The sequence below is a fragment of the Poromitra crassiceps genome, assembly GCF_964638095.1.
Source record: "Poromitra crassiceps genome assembly, chromosome: 8".
NCBI classification, from domain to species: domain Eukaryota; kingdom Metazoa; phylum Chordata; class Actinopteri; order Beryciformes; family Melamphaidae; genus Poromitra; species Poromitra crassiceps.
In genome coordinates this window covers 5,515,215-5,538,554 of record NC_139629.1, presented here as the reverse complement: position 1 = coordinate 5,538,554, position 23,340 = coordinate 5,515,215, and the positions used below count along the sequence as shown (strand labels likewise).

The 23,340-nt window shown below is 44.2% G+C and overlaps 2 protein-coding genes across 5 annotated transcripts; one reads left to right on the top strand and one right to left on the bottom strand.

The window, feature by feature from the left end:
- Positions 1 to 635: 635 nt before the first annotated feature.
- On the bottom strand, positions 636 to 10,479 carry ppig (peptidylprolyl isomerase G (cyclophilin G)). 3 transcript variants are annotated; one of them, XM_083641344.1, is made up of 13 exons: positions 10,339 to 10,479; positions 9,647 to 9,734; positions 9,399 to 9,473; positions 9,181 to 9,288; positions 7,471 to 7,515; positions 7,296 to 7,383; positions 7,142 to 7,171; positions 6,883 to 7,022; positions 5,819 to 5,990; positions 5,554 to 5,730; positions 5,346 to 5,427; positions 4,908 to 5,041; positions 636 to 3,329 (listed from the first exon to the last, which is right to left on the bottom strand). In XM_083641344.1, the coding sequence occupies exons 2-13, from the start codon at positions 9,705 to 9,707 to the stop codon at positions 2,000 to 2,002; spliced, it is 2,442 nt and encodes an 813-aa protein (XP_083497470.1). In that variant the 5' UTR covers positions 9,708 to 9,734; positions 10,339 to 10,479; the 3' UTR covers positions 636 to 1,999. The 3 variants fall into 3 exon arrangements, with proteins under 3 accessions (XP_083497470.1, XP_083497471.1, XP_083497472.1); XM_083641345.1 differs by lacking the exon at positions 10,339 to 10,479 and adding an exon at positions 10,115 to 10,293; XM_083641346.1 differs by lacking the exon at positions 10,339 to 10,479 and adding an exon at positions 10,140 to 10,293.
- A 3,762-nt stretch (positions 10,480 to 14,241) lies between these two features.
- On the top strand, positions 14,242 to 22,867 carry fastkd1 (FAST kinase domains 1). Of its 2 annotated transcripts, XM_083641725.1 has the most exons (15): positions 14,242 to 14,440; positions 14,538 to 15,025; positions 15,376 to 15,444; positions 15,539 to 15,664; positions 15,739 to 16,137; positions 16,286 to 16,396; positions 16,489 to 16,620; positions 18,481 to 18,967; positions 19,052 to 19,166; positions 19,246 to 19,374; positions 19,797 to 19,928; positions 20,076 to 20,189; positions 22,262 to 22,406; positions 22,500 to 22,614; positions 22,717 to 22,867. In XM_083641725.1, the coding sequence occupies exons 2-15, from the start codon at positions 14,685 to 14,687 to the stop codon at positions 22,810 to 22,812; spliced, it is 2,511 nt and encodes an 836-aa protein (XP_083497851.1). In that variant the 5' UTR covers positions 14,242 to 14,440; positions 14,538 to 14,684; the 3' UTR covers positions 22,813 to 22,867. The 2 variants fall into 2 exon arrangements, with proteins under 2 accessions (XP_083497851.1, XP_083497852.1); XM_083641726.1 differs by lacking the exons at positions 22,262 to 22,406; positions 22,500 to 22,614; positions 22,717 to 22,867 and having other exon boundaries at positions 19,797 to 19,991; positions 20,076 to 20,106.
- The last annotated feature ends 473 nt before the right edge of the window (positions 22,868 to 23,340 follow it).

Here is a 23,340-nt window from a genome sequence, read left to right as displayed (position 1 = left end):
AAACACCTGAGCACTCGAGAGGACGAATCAGCGTGACGTCACTGCCACCCAAAAATGCATAACCCTGCAGCAGCTGTGCCAAACGTACGTTAATATCTCAAAAAGTATACATCACATCGCTTATATTTTGACATTTTGAGTGAGTAGAATTATTGATGTATAAGATAGATAATAATATATGCATGTCGTGTTAAAGTTGTGTGAACTGTTGCAGTTTTTAAATCGTAAACATGGTCAGCCGGCTAGAGTCAGACACTCAAACTCAGGCTCCATAGGGTTCCATTGCGGTAGCCACCCAGTGACATGGTTTGTTTACCAAAATGCTGCTTGGCTGATCCCTCATATAGAACCTGCTACGAGGACAACATTCCATTGAGACACACTGGAGGAACATTAATGTGAGCAGTGGATAATTGAACATGTAAAGCATAAATTAGCTTAGCTTAATTTCCTCTATTAAAGTTATCAGTTAGTGTAGCTTTAAGTACCAATGGAATGAAAGAGATTGGCACTGCATTTACAGAATGTTACAGCAACCGTTTACTTTAAAGCCAACTTTAGTGAGTTTTTATTCATTTTCCACTATGTTCTTATGGGGCATTTGATGTTAAAAACAACTTGCACAAAAGATAATTATACAAATTCATTTTATGTTGTACCTATAGCATTACATTGGTGTGTTTTTTTTCATTTGAAAAGCAAGCCATAGGTATCTCAAAATCAATTGTTTACAAAAAAAACAAAACACAAAGGATGACAGTAACAGGTCATCATGGTTCTACATGTTATCCAATAATGAAACAGGGATAAGCATGCAAGATACAACAGGACCGTGACACTCTTACACATCAATTGTTGCACTAAAATCACTTGTCTAGTAAAAGCCAGACATCTGCCAAACTCACCAGTCAATACACCCTTATCCCCGAAACAGATTGCTTGAAATAACAAAGAGGGGAAAAATGGGGGGGGGGGGGGGGGGGATTGGACAGTAAAAAAAAAAAAGTACTGAAGGAATTTTAAAAGTTTGTGTTGCAGGGAAATTTTCCAAAATTATTTTTACAAACCGTCTAGTATTGGAACTATTGTAAAGCCAAAGCCTTCCAAACAAAAACCTCAGATTCCAACGGACTTCCTCAGAACGAGTACGGTGAAGCCTGTGTTCAGACAGGTTCCAGCGATTGTGGCGATTAGCGGAGGGAGGCGGGGACAAGTGAAGAAAAAAGAAGAGAGAAAGCGACAATGAGCGTGAAACAGACAGAGGGTGTGGGGGGACGTCTACGTGAAACAGACAGAACAGAGGGTGTGGGGGGACGTCTACGTGAAACAGACAGAACAGAGGGTGTGGGGGGGACGTCTACGTGAAACAGACAGAACAGAGGGTGTGGGGGGACGTCTACGTGAAACAGACAGAACAGAGGGTGTGGGGGGACGTCTACGTGAAACAGACAGAACAGAGGGTGTGGGGGGGACGTCTACGTGAAACAGACAGAACAGAGGGTGTGGGGGGACGTCTACGTGAAACAGACAGAACAGAGGGTGTGGGGGGACGTCTACGTGAAACAGACAGAACAGAGGGTGTGGGGGGACGTCTACGTGAAACAGACAGAACAGAGGGTGTGGGGGGACGTCTACGTGAAACAGACAGAACAGAGGGTGTGGGGGGACGTCTACGTGAAACAGACAGAACAGAGGGTGTGGGGGGGGGACGTCTACGTGATTGGCCACCGCAGCGTGACGTCAGGTTCTGTCATCTCCAAAAAGTTGGGTCTGCTTCAACTTTTCTGCCAGAGGGCAGATTTCTTTTTTAACCCATTGATACCCGATGCAGCATTTGTGTGTGTATCCCTTTAAGACCGCGAGGAATACGCACACAAAATGAGGGATATACACACAAATGCTGCATCAGGTATCAATGGGTTAATGAATGAGGGCCGTAGAGTTTTCGCCATTATGGCCGGAACCTGTCTGACCTGTTGCCTAACACTTCATCAGAGACTCAATCACTATCAGAGCTGGATCTCTTGTGGTTTCTGTCTTTGCCCTTTGTGCTGCGATCGGGTCTGGGGCTTCTCCTGCCGTCTTTGGATTTGGAGGGAGAATCCCTTCTTTTCTTGGAATCGGGGCTTTTTCGGCTCTTCTTTCTTTCTGCTTCGCTGTCGGAGCTGCTGCTGCTGCGTCTGCTCTTGGAGCGCTTTCGGCGGGCAGATTCCCCGTCTTTATCCCTTCTCTGAGATGGTCGGTCTTTGCTGCGGTCTCGGTTGTTACCCTTACTCCTGGAGCGCCTGCTACGCTCTCGGTCGTTACTCCTGGAGCGCCTGCTACGGTCTCGGTCGTTACTCCTGGAGCGCCTGCTACGCTCTCGGTCGTTACTCCTGGAGCGCCTGCTACGCACTCTGTCGTTACTCTTACTCCTGGAGCGCCTGCTCCGGTCTCTGTTGTTACTCTTACTCCTGGAGCGCCTGCTATTCTCTCTGTTGTTACTCTTACTCCTGGAGCGCCTGTTATTCTCTCTGTTGTTACTCCTGGAGCGCCTGCTACGCTCTCTGTTGTTACTCTTACTCCTCGAGCGCCTGCCTCCTCGCGAGTCTCTAGTTTTATTCCTGTCTGGACTCCTCGTTCGCTCCATATTCCGGGATGCGTCTCGCCTCTTATCCTCCCTCTCACTGACCCGCTCCCTGTCCTTCTCCCGTCTTTCCTCTCTGTCTTTTGATGATGCAGGTCTAGCCCTATCCCTGCTCCTGCTATTCGATCTACGCCCATCTTTCACAGTAGTTCTCTCCTTGCTTCGTGACTTTGTCCTGTTTCTCTCGCCGTTCCTTCCCTTCGTGTCCTCCCTTCCTTTCGTCTCCTCTCCTCCTTTCGTGTCCTCTCTAGGCTTTTTATCGGACTCGGGGAGCTTATTTCTCTCTTTAGTCTGATCAGACTCTGACCGTTTTGCTTTCTCTACTGCCTGTTTAACTTTTTCTATAGTGACACATCTTATCACGTCTTTGCTTCTGGAGCGGCCTATTCTCTCGTCATTTTTGGGCTTATGATCCTTCTCTCTGCTTTTTGATCTCGCACCCTTTTCTCTGCTTTTACTGCGGCTTTGAGATTTGTCTCTTTTCTTGGCCTTGTGTTTGCTGCTGTGCTTCTCAGCCTTCTTTGAAGTGTCCTCTTTGCTTTTAGATCTGTGGGACCGACGTTTCTTGTCTTTTTTATCATCGGCTTTTTTACCATCAGCTTTTTTACCATCGGCTATGTGTTCAGGCTTGGATTCGGACACCCGTCTCTCTCCTCCTCTTGGAGCTTTAGCAGCCTCGTCCTTCATCTCCATCATATCACCTCTGCAAAGAGTGCAGAGAGAATGTCAGCTAATAGAACAGGGCACTGGCACGAGGCAGGATTATAGTTATTAGATTATAGTAGCTTTTTGGTATTGTGAAATACATTTTGCTTGTATAGCAGTTCTTGATTGCTACACATCTAAGAACTAATAGTAAAATGTACAGCAGCCCATGATCAATGATTAAAACCACTTTAATATATTGGAATGGGCAGAAGGCAGGTCCTCTGCTGCTTTTCATGCTCTACCAGGCGAGTAAGCACTTCAGTCATCAAGCACACACATAATTACCATGTGTGGATCAAATATTATGACTTATACACACGGATAGGTCGGCTATGCATGCAGCCATAAGAAAGATCTCATGGTGGTGTTATTTGGTATTTACTATTTATGGTTGCTCTCAGTAAAATACATAATTTCAATTGGTGATGCTGATCACACTGTTAAAACACAAAACATACTTTGGAATTGGCCCCAGAAAATCGCTGCATCCCATTGGCCACGGCCAGTGGTGAGTTTAGATGTGGCTGCCCAGCACAGTCCCAAATTAAACATGGTCAATATTGGGGGATTGTGTGATTGTGTGTGTGTATTAGGGATGGGCATTTCTAGCAAAAACACTATTCGAAATTCGCTGGCCAAAGTCGACTTTTAATCGAAATTCTAAAAAAAAAAAAAAAAATGTTTTTTTTTTTTTGGGTGAGTGAAATGTTGCATTGTCTCCCCTGATTCTAAGTCTAAGGCTTTATTAATTAATAGAAAAAGCTTCTGCTGTGGATTTTTAGCTCAAACAAGCATTGCAACACTGAAGTAAAGAACATGTTAATTGACATTGACATTTTTGAAAATAAAAAACAGTTTTGACAATCATGAGTGGTTCATTAAATATTTAGTAGGCTCAGGTCTGAGTGCCAAAGGGGTGCCAAAGTCACCCCCTCTCCCTCTTCATGGGATTTCATCCGCCATTCATTTTTCCATAAACCTTGCTTAAAATGCTTATAAAAATTGTTTTACTTGCTCAAACCAAGCGACTATACCACTATACTTAGAATCAGGGGAGACAATGCAACATTTCACTCACACACAAAAAAATAAATAATAATAAATAATAGAATTTCGACTTTCAATAATAAAAGTCGACCTTGATAATAACGATTATTCGAAAATTCGAAATTCGATGCCCATCCCTAGTGTGTATGTTTCCAGATTGCCTGCATTCACCATGTTGTATATTGTAGTTAAGACTAGAGGAGACCTGCCCTCCACAAGCTGGCACCGTCAGTCTTATCTTTTTAATCACTTCAAGAATTATTTCAACAGAGTTGTTTTTAATGTTTCCTATTCCACTATTGTTTTTGTCACTAAAACAATAGAAAAAAACAATCTCATCTTGTATTACTGTACTTCTAATCTTTGGAAGGTAATGACGATCTTCACTCTTCAGTTCTGAGATTAATCGGTTTAGGTACCAGGTTTTCCGAACAGCAAATGTATAGGCTGAAACACTACTGTATGTAAACAATGTGTTAACACACTTTTAAATGAAGTCGGAGAGCGTGCCGTGAGGGCATCTTACTTGTCACCCTTGATCCAGCGCTCTCCAGTCACCGCCCTCGTCCTCTGACGCTGCATCTCCTGACGCCAATGCGGAGGCGTTTCACTGCGGCGGAAACGATCCCTGGACCTCGAACGAGACGGAGTCCGATATCGCTGCGAGAGAAAAGACAAGACAGCCATCTGTCATTTGCATAAACTGGGCGGTGTAATTGCTCTGGTGATGATGACACAAATGTTGCATAGCTCTGATTAAGATGTTCAAAATTTAGTTAAATGTAATTGAGCAAACTACGGTATGTGTCACTGCTCTCTGAGACATGCTTGTGAATTAGGGCTATAGAATAAACTTGACTTGCTCATTGCATGGAACATGGTGTGTCGTCATTACACAGAATATGAAGTGTGACAAGGTGACATTTTGGAGAAGCTCGTCTCGTCATTGTGTCAGTGCACGTACCCTTGGACCCCTGCCTTTGATCTTCCTGCCAGATCGTGTCATCACGAGTCTTCTGTTATAGGTCGACTGTGAATTAAACATTCTGCCAGGAATCGGGGGGGAAAAGGGCTGTAAATTAATTAATAGTGACAAACAATATTGCAAACAAAATTAATAGTAGCAACAAAGTATAAGGAAGAAAAGAAGGATGTTTGTCAATAAAACCAACCTCTCCCTTGGCCTCTCCTCTTTTTTCCGCTGGTCCTTTCCAGCCTCCTCCGCCTGCGGACTTCTCCTCATGAGGAAGCGGTTCTCGGGGATGGCTGGAATCTCTTCGGGACGTACAGAAGATAAAAGCAGCTCGTCGTCTTCTTCTTCTTTCTCGTCGGCGCTGCCAGCCTCTGACCTGGGAAGACGATGTGGCGCGGAATTAAAACACCGGCTGCTGCTAAAACTGCAGAGGGTGAACTTGTGAAATGTTTTGCTTCACTTGCCTTTTTTTCTCTTTCTTCTTCTGTTTCTTCTTTTGCTTTTTCTCTTTCTTTTTCCGCTTCCTGTCTTCTTTATCGGACTCCTCGGAGGAGGATGCGGAGGGGCTATCGGAGTCACTGGAGCTGCCGCTGGCAATGGAGGGGACCTTCTCCTTCTTCTTTACATCCTTCTTTGCTGCAAACGTTTGAAGGGTTTGTTACAGGGAGTTCTACAAAACTGTACCTGCCGGGCCTGGCACGGATCAGAAAACCCACGGATCGGATCGCGTGACGGATTTTGAGCCACGGATCACGGATTTTTCTGATCAGCAAAAAAATATATATATCAGATTATTTCTCTCAAAATTAGATTTTCGATTTGATTTTTTAATACTATTATACTTCTCTAACCATGTGTTGCCCTGCACAGCTCAAAAAATATTTTTTTCTCATAAGTGACAATTTATGCTTTTACTCTGAAGGCAGAATAACCCAACTTCTTGTTTTAGGTGGCACTGCTATGCCTAACTTTCTGGCTGTTGCTTGCTAACCTGCACTGCAGTCACTTGACACGGGATGGTACAGACCGGGTGAGTCTGGAAACATAAAGTTGATGCTACAGCTACTCAGTGTCCCCACGTGTCGTCCGGTAATAATGTGTGTGCGCGCGTGTGTGTGTGTGTTGTGGCTCTCGTTATCTTGTGCAGCCCTCAACACGCTGATCGCATTCTTGTGCTTTTTCAGAGGTGTTGAAATAGGTTTGTTGTGATGCTGTCTTTAGTAGCCACTAGCCACAGCCTTCAGAGAGACTTTACAGCGGCGACAAGGGATGAGGAAGCTCACTTGTGCTTGCCATGATGATGCCTGTCTGCGCTGCAGGCGTTCTCATACACTAACGTTAAACGTTAAATTAAACGAGGGGGAGGGGGTCCGCGGACCATTGACGTTCCGAACCGCGTTCCGAACCGTGGGTGCTGATCCGTACGGGTCACGGATTATCCGTGATCCGTGCCAGCCCTACAAGACAACAGAAGCAGAAGTGCAGGCTTGAAACTCGATGTAGAAATAAGTGCTTCAAACGAACAAACCTTTAGTTTTAGGGATGAGCTCTCCACAGTTCAGAACTTTCACCTCGGCATAGGGTTTGCTATTGGGGTCTGTTCTCTGGCTCTCCATGGTTTGAACAACCTCTTGGCCAGAGATCACATGACCAAACACCACATGGACACTGAAAAATATAATAATAATAACATCATGGTTTTGAGCTACACAGCAGCACAATATGCCGTCATCCAGTATGGAATCACAATGACAATCAAAACTTTGATGTAGCACGGTAGCGCTTACCCATCGAGATGTGGTGAGGGTTTTGTTGTTCTGAAGACGGTGTTGCAGTAGACAATTCAGGAAGAAGAAGAATTTGTTAGTAAGGCTTAAGAATGAGAGGACCAACTACGAGTGATGATATGCCAAATGGATAGAAGACAACAGTGATGCTTACATGAAAAACTGTGATCCATTTGTATCTTTGCCCCTGTTTGCCATGGACAGCAGGTAATCCTTGTTATGCTTCATATTAAAGCTTTCATCTGGGAAGGAACGATAAGACCGTATTGTCATTCTGAACACGACGTAGATTTTGGACAACTACTGACCGCTTTGAGTGGCCTTTTTACCTTCAAAAAAGCCTCCATAGATGGATTCACCTCCTCTTCCATTCCCTGTTATGGAAAATAAATGTAATCAATCTGGGGAACACAGTCTGACAATGAATAATGTCCAATTCATTTTGTATTGGGAACTAGGAGGAATATCCCAGCTGAGTGACATCACACCCGAGTTGACCACGTTCCCGTAAAACAGACAGGAAACTAGCCAGGGTTCACTCTAGCCAGGCTAGCCATTGTTAGCAATAACAGTTGATAACAATGCATTACACAGCATTTTGTGCATATAAACACTGTAGCAACATGTCCACATATAGAAGTTAAGACAGTACTGTGTGTATGACTGATTTAATGAGACAGTAAGAAGTGCACAGTAAAAAGTATTTACTACAACTTTCACTACTGTTGGATTTTGAAGTTGGAGCTGGTCACGTGATGTCCGGGGCATTCCCCAACTTTGACCTGGGGGGGGGATCCTGATTTCCAATACAAATGGAATGCACCATGAGACTCTGGGACAGACAGCTGATATTTTGGGTTTTCTGATGTCCAAGACTTACGTTTCCATGCACGGTCATCGTTTACAGTTCGGTTGATGTGAGGATGCAGTTGGAGTTGATCGATCGATACTTTTTGTAGGTGTTTTAGGTCCAGACGATATAATAATCTCTATAAACAGATAACTGCACATGAGATGTTGCCAGACTTTAAACAAAGGCAGGAGCGGAAGTCTTGGCACCATCAACATACAAGAAAGATGGATGCCGTTTCAGCATCTTTGTTGATATTTATTTAGGCTTATTAGTTTTTGAGAAATAGGCTATAGAACTGTTTAAAGTTGTTATCCATGTAGGCTACATGATCATAGTCTCTTATTGATTTTTCAATGCTCAAAAATATGCCCACATCACTCTGTTGCATTGACTGTTAATGTGCTCGAAATGATATATTGATATGATATTCTTATTTTTAGGTATAGAATAGTCGAATATTCGTATTGGACAGTCGGATCCGATTCGACTGGCAGAATCCTGAGTCGAGGACAGCCCTAGTCCAAGTGCAAATTTTTCTGATCAGTTTGTTTTTAAGTAGTTATTTGACAATATAAAAAGGGATGATTGACAGCTGTGGCAGCCAGTCTCAAGCAGTCACTGGCTGGTTCCCTCAACACATTACAGCGGTTAGGACGGTAGGACCAGATGCTGCTTGATGTGTGTAACAAAAATCTGATTTCCATACGGGCGTCATTTTGATAAACTGACATCATAGTGGGAATCTACATGGTTACTTTTGGCGAGACACAAATTATTATAACTTATATTATATTATCTATTATTTACAGAGCTAGAGGATTGATTGTATATAAATACACAACGCACTGTGCAAAAAGCTAGAACTAGCAGCTACATAAAAAAGTTCCAACTCAACAGAGCTACTGCGCAGAATCTGGTCCACTAGTTCTGGCCTCAAAAAAGCATAGTGGGAGGAGGTGGAGTCACAGTCTCCACATTTAATATAGCTCAGTGCTCGGCATGGACATCCACTCTACATCGGAATTCGGAAACCACCGAAAAATCGGCCGTCTGTCCCAGGCTTATTGCATGCTGATTCTTTCATACTTGTACATACATGTAGATACCATCCAGGCACCTCCATAGGCCTTGTGTGTTCATATGAACCACACACGTCTAGGCTAAAAATCCAGGGTTGTAGACATACCTTCACTGAAGTCTCCTCCTTGAATCATAAAGTCCTTCACAATTCTATGGAACAGGCATCCTTTGTAATGCAGAGGTTTCTGCGTTCCTTTACCAATGCCTTTCTCACCTGGAAGACACAATGGTAACATTCAATAATAAGCAGTTATGATGTTAAAAAAAAATTATTGCTGGCTTTCTGCCAGAGATTTACTCCCACCGAGCACCCAAACAAGTCACCTGTGCAGAGGCATCTGAAGTTTTCGCAAGTTTTGGGGCAGACGTCTGAAAACAGTTCCACCACAACTCGGCCAACTGTGAACAGAACGCATTGGCATAAAAATTAAAGTCGACTATATTGAGATAGAGAGGTAACGTTAGCCAGCTAGCTGAGTGCTTCTATATTGAGATAGTTTATAGACAGGTGACGTTAGCCAGCTAGCTGTATAGACAGGTAACGTTAGCCAGCTAGCTGAGTGGTTCCTTACCAAGTACGTTACTGATTCCAATGTCAAGGAAGCACCGAGGGCGCTGAGCCTTGATCCCCATGATGACCTCCGCTGATCAGGTACCTGGCTGTGAAAAACACAACATTTTGCGGCTGTTACTCCTCACATTCAGGTAACGTCATCACTCACTCGACAGCTACAACTCCCGGAAAACTAGCAGGAAATCCCGGAGATGGGTCTGAACTAATGAACAACTTTATCGTTCCTCTTTAGACAAACATTTTCCATGAAAAGTTCACGCGGGCGGGCATTGTAAGCTACCGTCTAGGTGGGTTGCCGCTGCGTTAGCTTTCGATTCACTGCTAGTTACATTAGCTACTAGCTAGTCTACTCTTGACTCACGAGCTAAAGTATTAGCTTAGCTGTTAGCTAACTAGCGAAGCAATTTAAGTTAAGTCTTCCTGGTTGACCCGATGTGGAGCGTTATCGCATTTTGCAATAAGTTACCTCCTCCGAACAGAAGATTACACACCAAACCGGGTCCGGTCCGTAGATCAGAAGATCCACACAGACAGACAGACAGCTCTTGAATGTCGGCCTGGTGTTCACGTTAGCAAATTAGCCCGACATTAACACGGACTCTTCAACATGTGAACACAACCACTTAGACCTGTAGGTAGCTAACGTTACACAATTATCGCTCAGCTACGGAACATGTTGAATAACCCCACCTTGACGACCAATGATTATCCTTTTAAACAAACTGCTCTTAAGAACAAAAATCAAGTTTCATTTCGTTTCATTCAGTGCCCAACTCAGTGTTTTCTAAAGATGGCGCGATGGGGACGTAAATGCATTTCGGCGGCCGTGCGCCACTCACGCACAGAAGGCCACTTCCCCTTCCCACACGTGGTGTGGACAGATTTGGGTGGCGTTCGTTTCTGCACATGAGGACCTCCCGGTGGTGCGCGGTGCTTCGTACTCGTTTATTTACAGAAATTGCAAATACTGTAGTGGTAACGTTAGATGTAAACGGGGGAGGGATGTCATGTCATTGTCAAATATCTATCTATCTATATAAAAGGGAGCATGTAGCCTAGGCAATGTGTTTGTTTCATGTTGTGTCCCTGTTGTCCTGGGAAGTGATGTCACTCAACTGGAAGTCATGTCCTCAGTGCACAGTCTGCAGTGCACACACACACACACACACACACACACAAGGAGGAAAGTGACTTGTGTCATGTCATAAGACTGACAGTGATGTAATAAGGGGGTACACACACACACACACACACACACTGATGTCATAAGGGGGGGACACAGACACACACAAGGAGGCATTGTGACATCACTGATGATGTCATCAGTGATGTCAAGACTGATGATGTCATAAGGGGGCACACACACACGTGCGCATGTAAACTTGAGGGCAATAACATTTTGTGAGCAACACACACACACAGGCTCGCCAATTGATTCCTAGGCTCGCTCACCGAGCTGGCCCTAGGAATCGAGCGCATGAGATGCCTAGTTATTAAATAATCAAATACCAAGCTGCTTTGGCCCCGGCACCGGTGTATGCAATAACTACCACAAAATCGACATACCAAGTCAAGTCAAGTCAAGTCAAGTTTATTTGTATACATTTCATACACAGAGGCAATTCAAAGTGCTTCACATAAAATGGATGACACAAGAAAATAAAAGAATAAAAGAAGAGGATAAAATAGACATTTAAAAGCATCACAACAGAACTTTGAGAAAGAGCATAAAAAGTGCATTAAGCGACAAGCGTAGTAGTTACAAAAATAGCTAAAAACGCATCATTGGGTTTGCATAAAATCAGATAATATTTGCTCAATTGGTAGAATAAATACATTTTTCTATATTAAATCACCCGAAATCATGGCTATATAAGAAAATGATTGGAGTTTATCTAGGAGATCGTTTGAGGTTAGGAATCTATTGAGTTGTAGGTAAACAACCTTTTCAATTATTTTTGCCTATAAAGGGGAGATTAGATATTGGTCTGTAGTTACTAATTACCGATGCGTCAAGGCTACGCTTTTTTATTAAGGGTTTAATAACTGCAGTTTTCAGGGACCCAGGAAAATTGCCGGTCAGAAGGGAGCTATTAACTATTTGCATTAAGTCAGACGACAAGCAGTTATAAACGCACCACCATTGTGGAATGCCTGAGGACACCGGGATGTGCGAATGAGAACAGAAACCACCTCAGAATTTGACTACTATTTCTTCTTTGTTTTCACTAGTTTGTTCTATGTTCACACTCGGGCAATTGTGATGTCATCGGTACTGATGTCATCAGTGAATGATGTCCTCGGTGATGTCATCAGGCCCGTGTGTGCCCACTTGTGAAGCTAACACTTCGTTCACAAACTGCACATCTTCCTATATCCATAGTTAAAGATTGCAGTGAAGCCATGCCATGTACTCTGTGATTTATTTATTTTTATTTCCATTTCCCATGCTTTAGCAATACGAGGGATCAGTATGACATCACGACACTGGGGGACACCCGGATATGCCACCCGGCAGTGCCGGCAGTTAACTAGTATGAGTTGTGCCAAACATCTCAAAAACTATAGCCTACATCACATCACATCAAGTTGTGTGAACTGTCGCCGTTTTTAAAATGAAATGAATTTAGTAAAAAGCACAGCCTCCTAGTGCGAAACACTCAAGGCCATAGGGTCCCATTATTAGCTGCCGTTTGTTTATCATCAACGATGATCCCTCGTATGTAGACGTATGTTTCCCAGTGGTGGATGAGTTATGACTCCCTCATCCGTGGTGTGAAATGTGTGAAACTCATCCACAATCAACCAACCGCTATCTCTTCTTCTCTCTCTCTCTCTCCTCCTCTCTCTTCTGGGGACAGCAGCAGGGCTCAGCCGGGCCTCATTGGGAGACGGGAACAGGTCCCTCTGTCTACGTGCTATCTTGTGCACTGGCCCCTCTGCCACTGTGGAGGTGCTGAGGGCCGCTGCCTTCCTTTTCACCCCGGCTTCACGCTTCACGCTCCAGGGCGCTTCAGTGCCATGGCACCTCCTGTTTTCAGGTGCCGGTTGAGCAGGGAGAGGTGCAGGTGGAGGCGATGCTGGTTCCTCAGGTGCTTGGTCCTCGTTGTTCGTTGGACCTTCAATAATAATAATATAATGCATTTTATTTGTACTGCATTTTTCATTCTCAAAGAATCTCATAGTGGTCCACAGTTAAAAAAGCATAACAAACAGACAATACAATACAATACAATACAAGGCCAAGCTCACCGTGAACCATGTTAGCTGTTGGTGGGAGCCAGAGATTACCAAGGCGGCAAGCTTTTTCATGATGATGTTTACACTGCAGCTTCTGGCAGCCCGTTGGCTGCTTCTCATAATAGCAGGCAATCTCCATCCAATCATCCCTCACCGGGGAAACTGGCTTTATCGTGCAGGGCTCCTTCACACTGGGCGCGTCAGGACCATGGCTTTTCCTGGTTTGAGCCTCATCCATGTCCAGCATCTCCTGCAGCAGGTCATCCCCGGCCCCTGCTCTCCTGTAGTCAATCTCCAGATAGTTGTCAATGAACTCGTCCATCATCAACTCATCCAAGTTCGCTGTCTTTGGCACTGGGTTTTCATCTCCAAATGGCTCTGTGCAAAACTGTTGACATCATCAATGACATCATCAGTGATGTCATAAATCACTGATGTCACTGTTTAGAATTGCATCAGCGATGTATGACATCACTGATAATGTCACGTACTGATTAGGCTATGTCACAATGTCAACTGTAGAATTATAGAATGTTGCTGCAGTTTTTGAACGGAGGACCCCTTCACGAAGGTGAAGGCGCGTTGCTCAGGAGGGATGAGGAGCGCAGGAACGGTGCAACCGCCAAGATTGAGGAGGTGTGAGAAATTTGCTTTGGTATGTAGTGGTACTTGGACGGAAAAGTTTGGGAACCCCTGTCCTAGGGGAATGCATGATTGATTGACTGCAAAGACGTTGTGAGAAGACGTGTATAAACAAACATAGGATCCATATTAGTATATTGATTACAACTGTCACAAAATGATCAAATTATCGTACTTTCTGGGAATTTTGGCATTATCGATCGTACATCGTACAGAAGGCGAAATTATCGTACAAATACGATAATTATCGTACACCTGGCAACGCTGCTACTGCTGCATTTCTATGGGGGAACGAAAACACTGCGGACCAATACGTACCAGGCTCTTCTCCTCGGGAGGAAGAGCATGGTGACGCGAGGTTAGTTCAAAGATAGAAAACACTGAAGGGTGGATTTTTTTGTAACGTCTGAGTGAGAGCTAGCCAACATCCTCGGAGTTCTGCCCGAGCCCTGCACCACTCAGCAGGTACACCGGTTTGTGGTCCTTGTTGCACCCCCGGTGCTTGACTTGTTTCCTTGATGTCTACACCAGTAGCTCCACTAGCTCCACCCATGGGCTCTACCCGGTTCGTACGCGCGAATCTGTGCTGTAAAAAGAGCGCACACGGTCTTTGACATTAGCGTCATCTGGCGTCATGCCCCTGCTTACGGAAGTGGAGTATTTTAGCACACATGCTACTATGAATTTCGTACAAACACGCACATTCTATCTCCGAGAGATGTAAACCGTATATGCCTTATAGGCAAAAAATCTCCCACAGAAGTGATCAGTTGTCAGTTGTAATTCTTTTCAGTGTCTCCCACGTGAATACCCTTGGTTCTATTTTGCTGGATGAACCATCCTGTCCCCTAGCTGCCACACTGAGCTGAGTTAACTGGGCAAGTAGCCTATTTGTATTTTCTGGCATACAGTAAGTTATATCCTATTAAGTATGTTTTTATGAATTGTGATACATGTTAATTAAGGTTAACTTAAAAATGTGTCTGTTGACCCCCCCCCCCCTACAGATATCACTGGTATCCCTGACCCCTACTGCCTCCCACATACTCATCTTGTGGATGTGACCCCCTGTTGGTTTGGCAGTCAGTGGACAGTGTGTCATCATGAGGACCTCAGTGTGTAACATGACTTGAAGTGAACCAGGCTCTGCGGTCATGTTTGGACTCCGGAGGGTGAAGGTGAACTCCTGCCTCCGCAGGTGGCTGCATGGCGGGACGTTGAACCGAGATCAGCTCCTGGAGCAGCTGCGGGTGTGTTCTGCTGAAGACCAGGTGTTTGAGGTGGTGGGCAAGAACAAGGCTAAGCTCACCGTGAAGCACGTCGGCTGTGCAGTGGGCATGCTGTGGCAGTTTCAGAAAGAGAAGCCACACATGCTCCGGACTGTTGAGTTCGTCAAGAGCCACCCGCAGTTTTTGACCCTCCGAGTTTTGGCGGAGAACAAAATTGCCCTCATGGATGATTTCATGCTGGTGGACATGCTTTACAGTGTTCTCAGGTACAGTAAGAAGTAGGGGTGTCACGATACACTCAGTTCACGATACGATACGATACACGATATTGGGTTTACGATAACGATACGATATTTTAACAATATTTGTTTGCGATCGATTTGTAAGTTGAGGGGGCACGCTAATTTGAGTAATTTCACCATTTTCATCCTCCGTGTCAGTGCCACCATGTTCAGCTTCTTTTTCTCGCGATATGAGATTTCATCTCAACGATAGACTATTGTCACGTTTTGATATCGCGATATATTGTGACATCCATAGTAAGAAGTAGATACTTCATTAGTTTAAATATATTTTCAGATTGTGAAGTAGTAACCTATAATTGTCCCCCTTTTAGACTTAATGTGGAGTATCACGACTCTCTTGTTCAGCAGTTGGTTTCAGAAGCGTGGCTCAGAATAGACAGGTATGAAAATACTGTTTTCAATTGTGGTGTTTATTATTATTATTACAATTATTATCATTATTAATGAGATGGTATACAAATGTTGGTTTTGCAGATTTCCAATGCCATCCCTCTCCAAGTTTGCCATCTGTCTAAGTGATCAACAGCTTCAGCACAGTCCTCTGATGGGCCACATCGCCAATATTCTGGATCAGAAGTTGTCCTCTATTGAGGATGCCAGGTCGGTAAGCGCGATCAAATCCCTTCAAAAGATGACGTGCTTCATGAATCTAATACTTTGCTATGATTTCCTAGGATCCTGTCTACATTGATGATCAGTGTGTCGGCCTTGGTGTCTCCTCGTCTGCGGGACGCGCTCATCAGCAGGGCGGACCATCTGCTGGACACCATGGATCCCTCCAACTACAACAACCCCCGCAGAGTTGTGCAGTTCCTGCGCAACATCAAGTACAGCCACCGGCCTCTGCTGGAGAAGTGCAACCAGATCCTCCTGCACAACGTCCCCAGGCTGGACGCGGAGAATATCAGCATCGTCGTGCACCTTTACCAGTCGCTGCAGTTCAACAACTGTGACTTCAGGCTGGCTGTCAGGCAGAGGCTCATAGAGCTGATCGATTCGAGCGCCGATCCCTTCTCCTTCACCAAGCTGTTTGTCGCTCTGGGTCCCATGGCCAGTCCAGAGATCAGAGAAGGGTTTGTTGCATAACGTTGCATTGTTTTATTATGCACTAATGTCAGGGGAGTGAATCATAAGTGGAAACCTAAAACCCTTGCACCAAAACCTCCCGTCTCACATGGCAATTATGTGGTTATTACAGTATATGGTTTTCATTTGTCTTAGGTTGGAGAACACCGCACTCCTCCTGGCGGATGAGTTCTCTTCACACCAGGCCCTGGCTGTTGCTGAAGCGCTGGAGGAGATGCAGTGTCGGAACCTTAGCCTGATCAACAAGTGAGTCCCTGTCTCTGTCGACGCCATTTAGCGGCTGGATAGCTTGTATGGTGTCTGTATAACATCTGATCGTGTCTCAACTGTTTTGACAGGATTGCATCAATAATCCAAAAGAACCTTCGTGTCTACAAGTCAATCGAGGTGGCTAGAATTACCCAAGCCCTCTTTCTGCTGCACTACCAGAACCCCGAACTCTTCACTAAACTAAGGAACATTTTGGTCAAGTGAGTATTGATTTAGCGAGTTATTTCTGCTTCACCTTGGGTTGGTGTTAAAGCATAAATATGATGCTTTATCATGAGTGTGTACCGTACATATGCACTTTATTCAGATGTTTAGATGCTGTTGTATGTACTTTATCTTGATATGTGCATGTCTCCTGAGGGCTGTTGACAATAAGGCACTGAACTCTAAAATTGGTATTATTACTGCAGAGTAGGGATGCACCGATATGAAAAATTTGGCCGATGCCGATAACCGATATTAACATTGCTGTTATGGCCGATAACCGATATTTACCGATGTCGATATGATCTGTATAAAAACACATTTCGATGATAATAAAATTTTGTACATACTGAAAAACACATGTAAACACTGAATTTGAAAAAGTTATGCATTTTTTATTTAAAAAACATTTGTAAAAGCCCATAAATCATAGATTTACTGCATTATTTCATCTCAATGTGAAGAATTTGGCTGATACCGATAACCGATATTAACATTGCAACATCGGACCGATACCGATATGTTAACACCTTAACTGCCAGCGACGAGTGTACTCGTCAAACACAATCCAGCTGTTAACTGCCAGCGACGAGTGTACTCGTCAAAAAAATCGATTTTTTTTTTTTGACGGTAGGTTGTGCATCTAAGCCTTTTACATCTCTTATATAGGTATTGGACGTGTACAACGTGTACAACCCATTCCACCGACCCACTAAGTGGCGACAAGGAAGGAGGAAGGCAAGCAAAAAGCAGTGTGACTGAAGCCATTCTCATGAAGGTGGATTGGCGAAGGCGCTTTCATTTTCGCCCTGATTGCTGGCGGTGCGGGATTGCAGATTTGCATAGTGGATTGCGGGTGGGACACACTTTGAAACACGCAGCATAATATGACCAGAATCGCAAAAGCTTCATCAAAGCCCTCAACCAAAACTCCAAGACGCGAGCGAGTCCAACCAGACTTCCTCAAAGAGCGGCCGCACAGACAGGCACACACCCGCACAGCAGCAGCAAAGCAATGGTGACAAGCGGGGACTGCCCCCTAGTCCGACACCAAATTGGAAACAAATCCCATTCTAAAAGGCTTTTAGAATGGGATTTTCAACCCATTCTTTTTTGTTTCTTTTTCGCTATAATTTAGAGTAATTTAATTTCTATTCAGAAATTTATTTGAGAGGTCGAGAGTATGAGAAAGTGCATTTGCAAAGGTAGGAAAGTGCTTGTGACAGGGCGCTGCACTCAAAAAGAACGCCCACAGGAGGGAGGAGTTGAGCAGAGGGAAGTTTACTGCTGTTATGGAGGAAATTACTGTTCAAAACTATTGTGTAGGTCTTACTGATGCCAAAAATGAATGGTTAAAGTGACTGTTTCACAAAAAGCCGTTTATCTCTAAATATTTTTTCTGATGCTGAAACCATGCTGTATTCAATTGCTAATGCTTACATAACTACTAACTCTACAAACTAACTATTTTAGACAGAGAAAGCACACATTCTATTAGTTCTTTTTAGATGATTGGTGTTCACGAAGTCGTAACAGAAGAGAAACCTCGGCTCTTGTAAAATGAGCCTAGAATCCTCAAAAACCCCCCTGGCAGAAGCTATCTACAGCAAGAAAAAAACGGCTGGCAGTCAATGTGTTAAGAAAGGACTAACATCGGCCGATACCAATATGATTGCCGATATATCGTGCATCCCTACTGCAGAGTATTCATTTTATTTTAATAGATGATTCGACTGAATGGTGAAATCAGTGTTATCTGCTGCCACTATTATTAAGCTGCAAAACACATTGCCTCAATGAAGACATTAGTTGTTCTACTCATTCTAAAGGTACACTGATCACATTTTATACCACAGCTTTCTGCAAGACAGCGTCTTCCCCTATGAAGTGACCACGCTGACCCGTGTCCTGTCCATGATGCCTTGCCCGCGACTCGACGAGGGCGTGATCTCCCGGGTCGACGCGGTGCTGACCCAGTGCAACCTCAACGACCTCAACATATTCGCCTTGGCCGTCGCCAAATTAGTGCGAAACGATCCCTCTCATCGGTACAGCACTCCCACCAAGTACGTCCGCCTGCTGCAGACGCTGAACCGCTGCGGGCACGATCGGCTGCACACGGCCAGCCGACTGGACCTGGTGCTGGAGGAGCTCAAGTACATCTCCGGGGAGTGGTTTGAGGAGATGCTGCTGGAGCAGACCATGGTCACACTGCAGAGGATGGCGGAGCAGATAAGCTGGACTAATGTGCCCGAGCTGGCCCACTTCTTAACCAGGACGGGTCACCTCTGCACTCCTCTGATGGACCGCATAGCCAGTGTGACCATTAGAGACATCGACAAGGTGCTTTAAGAGACAACATGACATGTCTGAAACCACAACAGAAATGCACAACCTACATTCACGTTTTTCCCTCTCGTCTTTAAGATTCACCACGGAGCGACATATGCCACTCTGCTGCCCTTCGCTATCCTGAATTATGATCCTCCAAGAGCAGAAGAGTTGTACGATGTTTGCATCCAGCGCTTTACCCCTCATATCAGTAAGTGAATGTCTAGTTTACGCTTCTCCACCTTCCTTCAGAAGATTGCACTAAGGCGTTTCTCTCTATGTATCTGTAGGATCCTTTGACCCACATCTGCTAGTTCTCCTTGGCTACGCCTTGGCGGTGGCTGACTGTTTTCCTGAGGAACTCGTCCGAGAAATCTTCAATATCGACTTTCTCGGCAAGCTGGATGCCCAGCTGGAAAGTATGTCGCACAGTTCTTTGGAATTACCGTATGTTAGAAAATAATAATGCTCATTATGCATGATGATTAGTTGATTAATTGATTAGACAAATGCTAAGATTCGCTTTGTTTTCTCAGTTTCATATAATTATTAAATTAACACTTTTATTTTTTTTTGCTGCTGGTCTGACTTAAGTAAGCCATTTCAAGAATCACTTTGGGCTCTGGTAACTTTATCCTTAACCTTGTATTAGGCATATGTTATTATTTTCAACAGTTTATAAACTAAATGATTAATTGATTTTTTTTTATTAATCACTAAAGAAAATAATCGTTAGTTACAGCCCTTTATGCAGCTTTGAAGATATTCAGTTGTAGCTGTAAGAACCACAGCGTTTGTCTTGAGCATGAATGTAACTACCTGTTGTCATGGTTCCTTGCAGCCCTGCAGGACGCCCTCAAAATGCGCACGCGACTGCGTCTCATGGAACTGAACCGCGCTGTGTGTCTCCAGTGTCCCGAGTTCCAGGTGCCCTGGTTCCATGAGCGCTACTGCCAGCAGCTGCAAAGGAAAGGTAACTCAAGAGATACGCTCAAAATCCTCAGCGCTGCGCTGTGATTTACCCGTTTTGATGGAGGTGATTTTGCAGTCAGAATTCATCTTAATTCATAGCATCCAACATACAGCAGTACTATGAATTGCCTGTCCAACTGTTTTTCAGGGAATGGCTTTGCAAGTCCTGTGCAACAACAAGTCCACAGAATGCTGGGTGAGGTCCTTGGTGGCATTAACTGTGCCCGGGTAGCAGTCCTCACCCCCTATTTTTACACTGTAGGTGAGTAATGAGGGTTTATTTCCATCTCAATCTCGAACAATGGCAATCCCACCTTCTTCCCAGTCCCTCTATTAATGCACTATTCTATTTAAAGGAGGACTTACCCCCTAGATATGTATTAGAACAGTGATTTGAAAATACCTATGGAAAAAACCAAGAAATGACATATGCTCTTGTCTATACTGGACTCTTTGGCTGTGTTCAAGTCGAGATTCTTTTTCGGAAATCGACGCCATTACAGTTTGCCTACTGCCTCAAAAATAATTTATTTGATAGGGGCAATATCTCTATAAATATCAACAACTAGCCAACGCTGTTGGTCTGTATGGAAACAGAAAATCTGAAAATGGTTAAAAGTTATATCAATTTGGTAATTCAGTGGCGAACTAGAAATTTAATTATTTTTCTGCATGTATCCCTATGGCAGGTGTCAAAACTACGTTACGAGAGCAAAGTGACATGGGCTCGTTACAGTTTTCCTCTCAGCGCAGTTGCAGGCTGCGCCCTGGCTGGCGAAACAGCCTGGCTCCTCCATGCATGGGGCGCTCTGTAACCTCACGGAGCAACAAACAAACACAAACAGAAATAGCTGGTGTGCGATTTTTCTTTGTGCATTGAGGGAATCCCGCATCTTTTTGCGAAGGTGCGACTGGACAGGACGCTTTTCACAGACGGGCACAGTAGCTGAGTAGCCTGTCGGATCTCTCCTCCTCCTCCTCCGCCCATTCATTCACAGTCTGTCTGCTGTGCGCGCTCCCGCGGGTGCATGAGAGTGCAGAGTGACTCTTCCAAGTCGGACTGATAATATAAACAACATAATTAGAGCTTATCCAGGTAAGATATTTATAATGTAATGACACATTCAGCGATAAACTGTCTACAATGAAGACATATGTCAAATATGACAACGTGGTGTTCAGTATTTTCAGAGCACAGGAGCTACTTGCTTGATCAAACGGTCAAACCCAATCCGCACAGCAAAACACACACACACAGACACACCGAGAGAGCCCAGCTTCTGCTGCGCGCGCCGCCGGAGCTTGGCGCTAGTGCATGAGGTTTACAGTACGACTCTCTCCCGCCCGCTCCCGCCTGCCTGCGCTGGAGACAGTGCTTCCCACTCGGACTGATAATATAAACATCATCATTCGAGCTTATCCAGGTAAGATAGTGACACATTCAGCGGGAAACTAACTATATTTAAGACATGTGCCAACTTTGACGACGTTTGGTTCAGTATTTTAAGAGCAAACTTCAATAAGAATAGGCTTGGAGTTCTGAGGAGCCGAAAGGGTACAGGGGGGGTAGGGGAGTAATTATCTTGAAATCCCATAGTCTTTGGGAACACTGTGACGTCAGTGTGTTCCTAATATCCCATTCATTTGAGAGAAGAAAAAAAAAGCAGTCTTTGACCCTAAGAGGGCGCTTATGCCAGATATGCTGCTGAAAAATGATACAAATGGTAAAATGGCAACAGTTTGGTGTCAAATGTGGAAATTCTGAGCAGAATTCTTCACACATCACCCCCAAAGTCATATATATTGGTTAAAAGCTGAAAAAAAGTGTTTTGGAGGTAAGTCCTCCTTTAAGTACATTCGCAGGACAGGTGCATTTACATTACTTTAGATTCCCTACCAACACAAGGGTCACAGGTTCGAGCCCGTGTTGCCTCCGGCTTGGTCAGGCGTCCATACAGGCACAATTGGCCGTGTCTGCGGGTGGGGGGCCGGATTAAGGGTATGTGTCCTGGTCACTGCACTATTGTATCCTCTGGTCGGTCGGGCGCCTGTTCAGAGGGGAGGGGAACTGGGGGCAATATTGTGATCCTCCCATGCGCTACTACCTCCTGCCGCCGGTGAAACTCCTCGCTGCCAGGTGAAAAGAAGTGGCTGGCGACTGCATATGTGTCAGAGGAAGCATGTGCTAGTCTGCAGCTCTCCCCGGATCGGCAGAGGGGGTGGAGCAAGGACCAGGACACCCTGGGAATTTGCCAAGAATAGAAAAAAAAAAAGAGTTGACATGACTTGCAGTGTTGTGTTTTTATTAGCAGGCATTTTGCTTTGTCTTCCCAGATTTTGAGTGCGTACTCGACAAACACAATCGGCCTGTTGCCTACAGTGAGCCAAGCACACTGCAGATCTCTGACAGAGGGAAGCTTCAGTGGGGGAACAGCTCACTGGAACAAGTCAGGAATGAGTTGCCACCTGGAGCTCAACGGTATGGAGATATTCAAAACGGAGGCTCTGCAGGAAAGATTGGGAAACCTGAAGCATTTCTGACATCCTGTTTCTACTTATGACTTTGTTTTAGTGTCGCTGTGGACTTTTTGGATGCAAAGACCTTCTGCAAAAATTCTCGTCACATGAAAGGCGAAGCCATGATGAGAAAGAGACACCTGGAAATTCTAGGATATCATGTCGTTCAGGTGAGGGAACATTATTCAAGGTGACACTGCTTGTGGTATTGTATATGTGCTATCAAATGTCTGAAATGTTTTGTCACTAATCAGAATCTTCATTTTGTCCAGATCCCTCATTTTGAATGGAACTCTATGGAGCTGTCGACACAGGACGCTTGGAAGGAATATCTAAGGAAGAAAATATTTTTTTCCATAGAGCCATGAAGTTCACATGAATCTACCTCATTCATGTTATGTGAAATTGTATCATGCTTTTGTATTAAGATTTGGCAAATGTTTGTTTAAAAAAAATATATTAAATGTAAAACCTGAAATCTTGGTATGTAATTGTAGACTAGTTATCAAATTACCAGGTAATTTGCTCTCAAAAACATTTTCATAATTTTTTTTGTGATTTATTTATATATATATATATATAAATAAAACAAAAGGTACCACCGCACACTGAAGTATAGCTTTACTGTGATTTATTCAGCAAATAACGCATTTCGCTGTAGCAGCTTCATCAGGTTTGCTCATGAGAGCTCATGAGCTCTTGAGCAAACCTGATGAAGCTGCTACAGCGAAACTCGTTGTTTGCTGAATAAATCACAGTACCCAGCGAGCACAAAACGTTTTTTCAACGTTGATTTTTAGTTTAAATCTGGGTGATATTGGGTTTAAACGTCTAAGACCTAATTTCACCCTCTTTTCAACCGGTTAAAATGCGGTTACAACGTCAACGTGTCAAAA

What these genes read in the sequence shown, in the direction of transcription:
- fastkd1 (XM_083641725.1), top strand. Translation starts at nt 14,685, where the DNA reads ATGTTTGGACTCCGGAGGGTGAAGGTGAACTCCTGCCTCCGCAGGTGG. An exon ending in ATGCTTTACAGTGTTCTCAG is followed by an intron (nt 15,026 to 15,375) that starts GTACAGTAAGAA and finishes TCCCCCTTTTAG; the next exon opens with ACTTAATGTGGAGTATCACG. An exon ending in CCATTAGAGACATCGACAAG is followed by an intron (nt 18,968 to 19,051) that starts GTGCTTTAAGAG and finishes CTCGTCTTTAAG; the next exon opens with ATTCACCACGGAGCGACATA.
- ppig (XM_083641344.1), bottom strand. Translation starts at nt 9,707, where the DNA reads ATGGGGATCAAGGCTCAGCGCCCTCGGTGCTTCCTTGACATTGGAATC. An exon ending in AATGGATCACAGTTTTTCAT is followed by an intron (nt 7,172 to 7,295) that starts GTAAGCATCACT and finishes CACCGTCTTCAG; the next exon opens with AACAACAAAACCCTCACCAC. An exon ending in CGCTGGATCAAGGGTGACAA is followed by an intron (nt 3,330 to 4,907) that starts GTAAGATGCCCT and finishes CACTCTTTGCAG; the next exon opens with AGGTGATATGATGGAGATGA.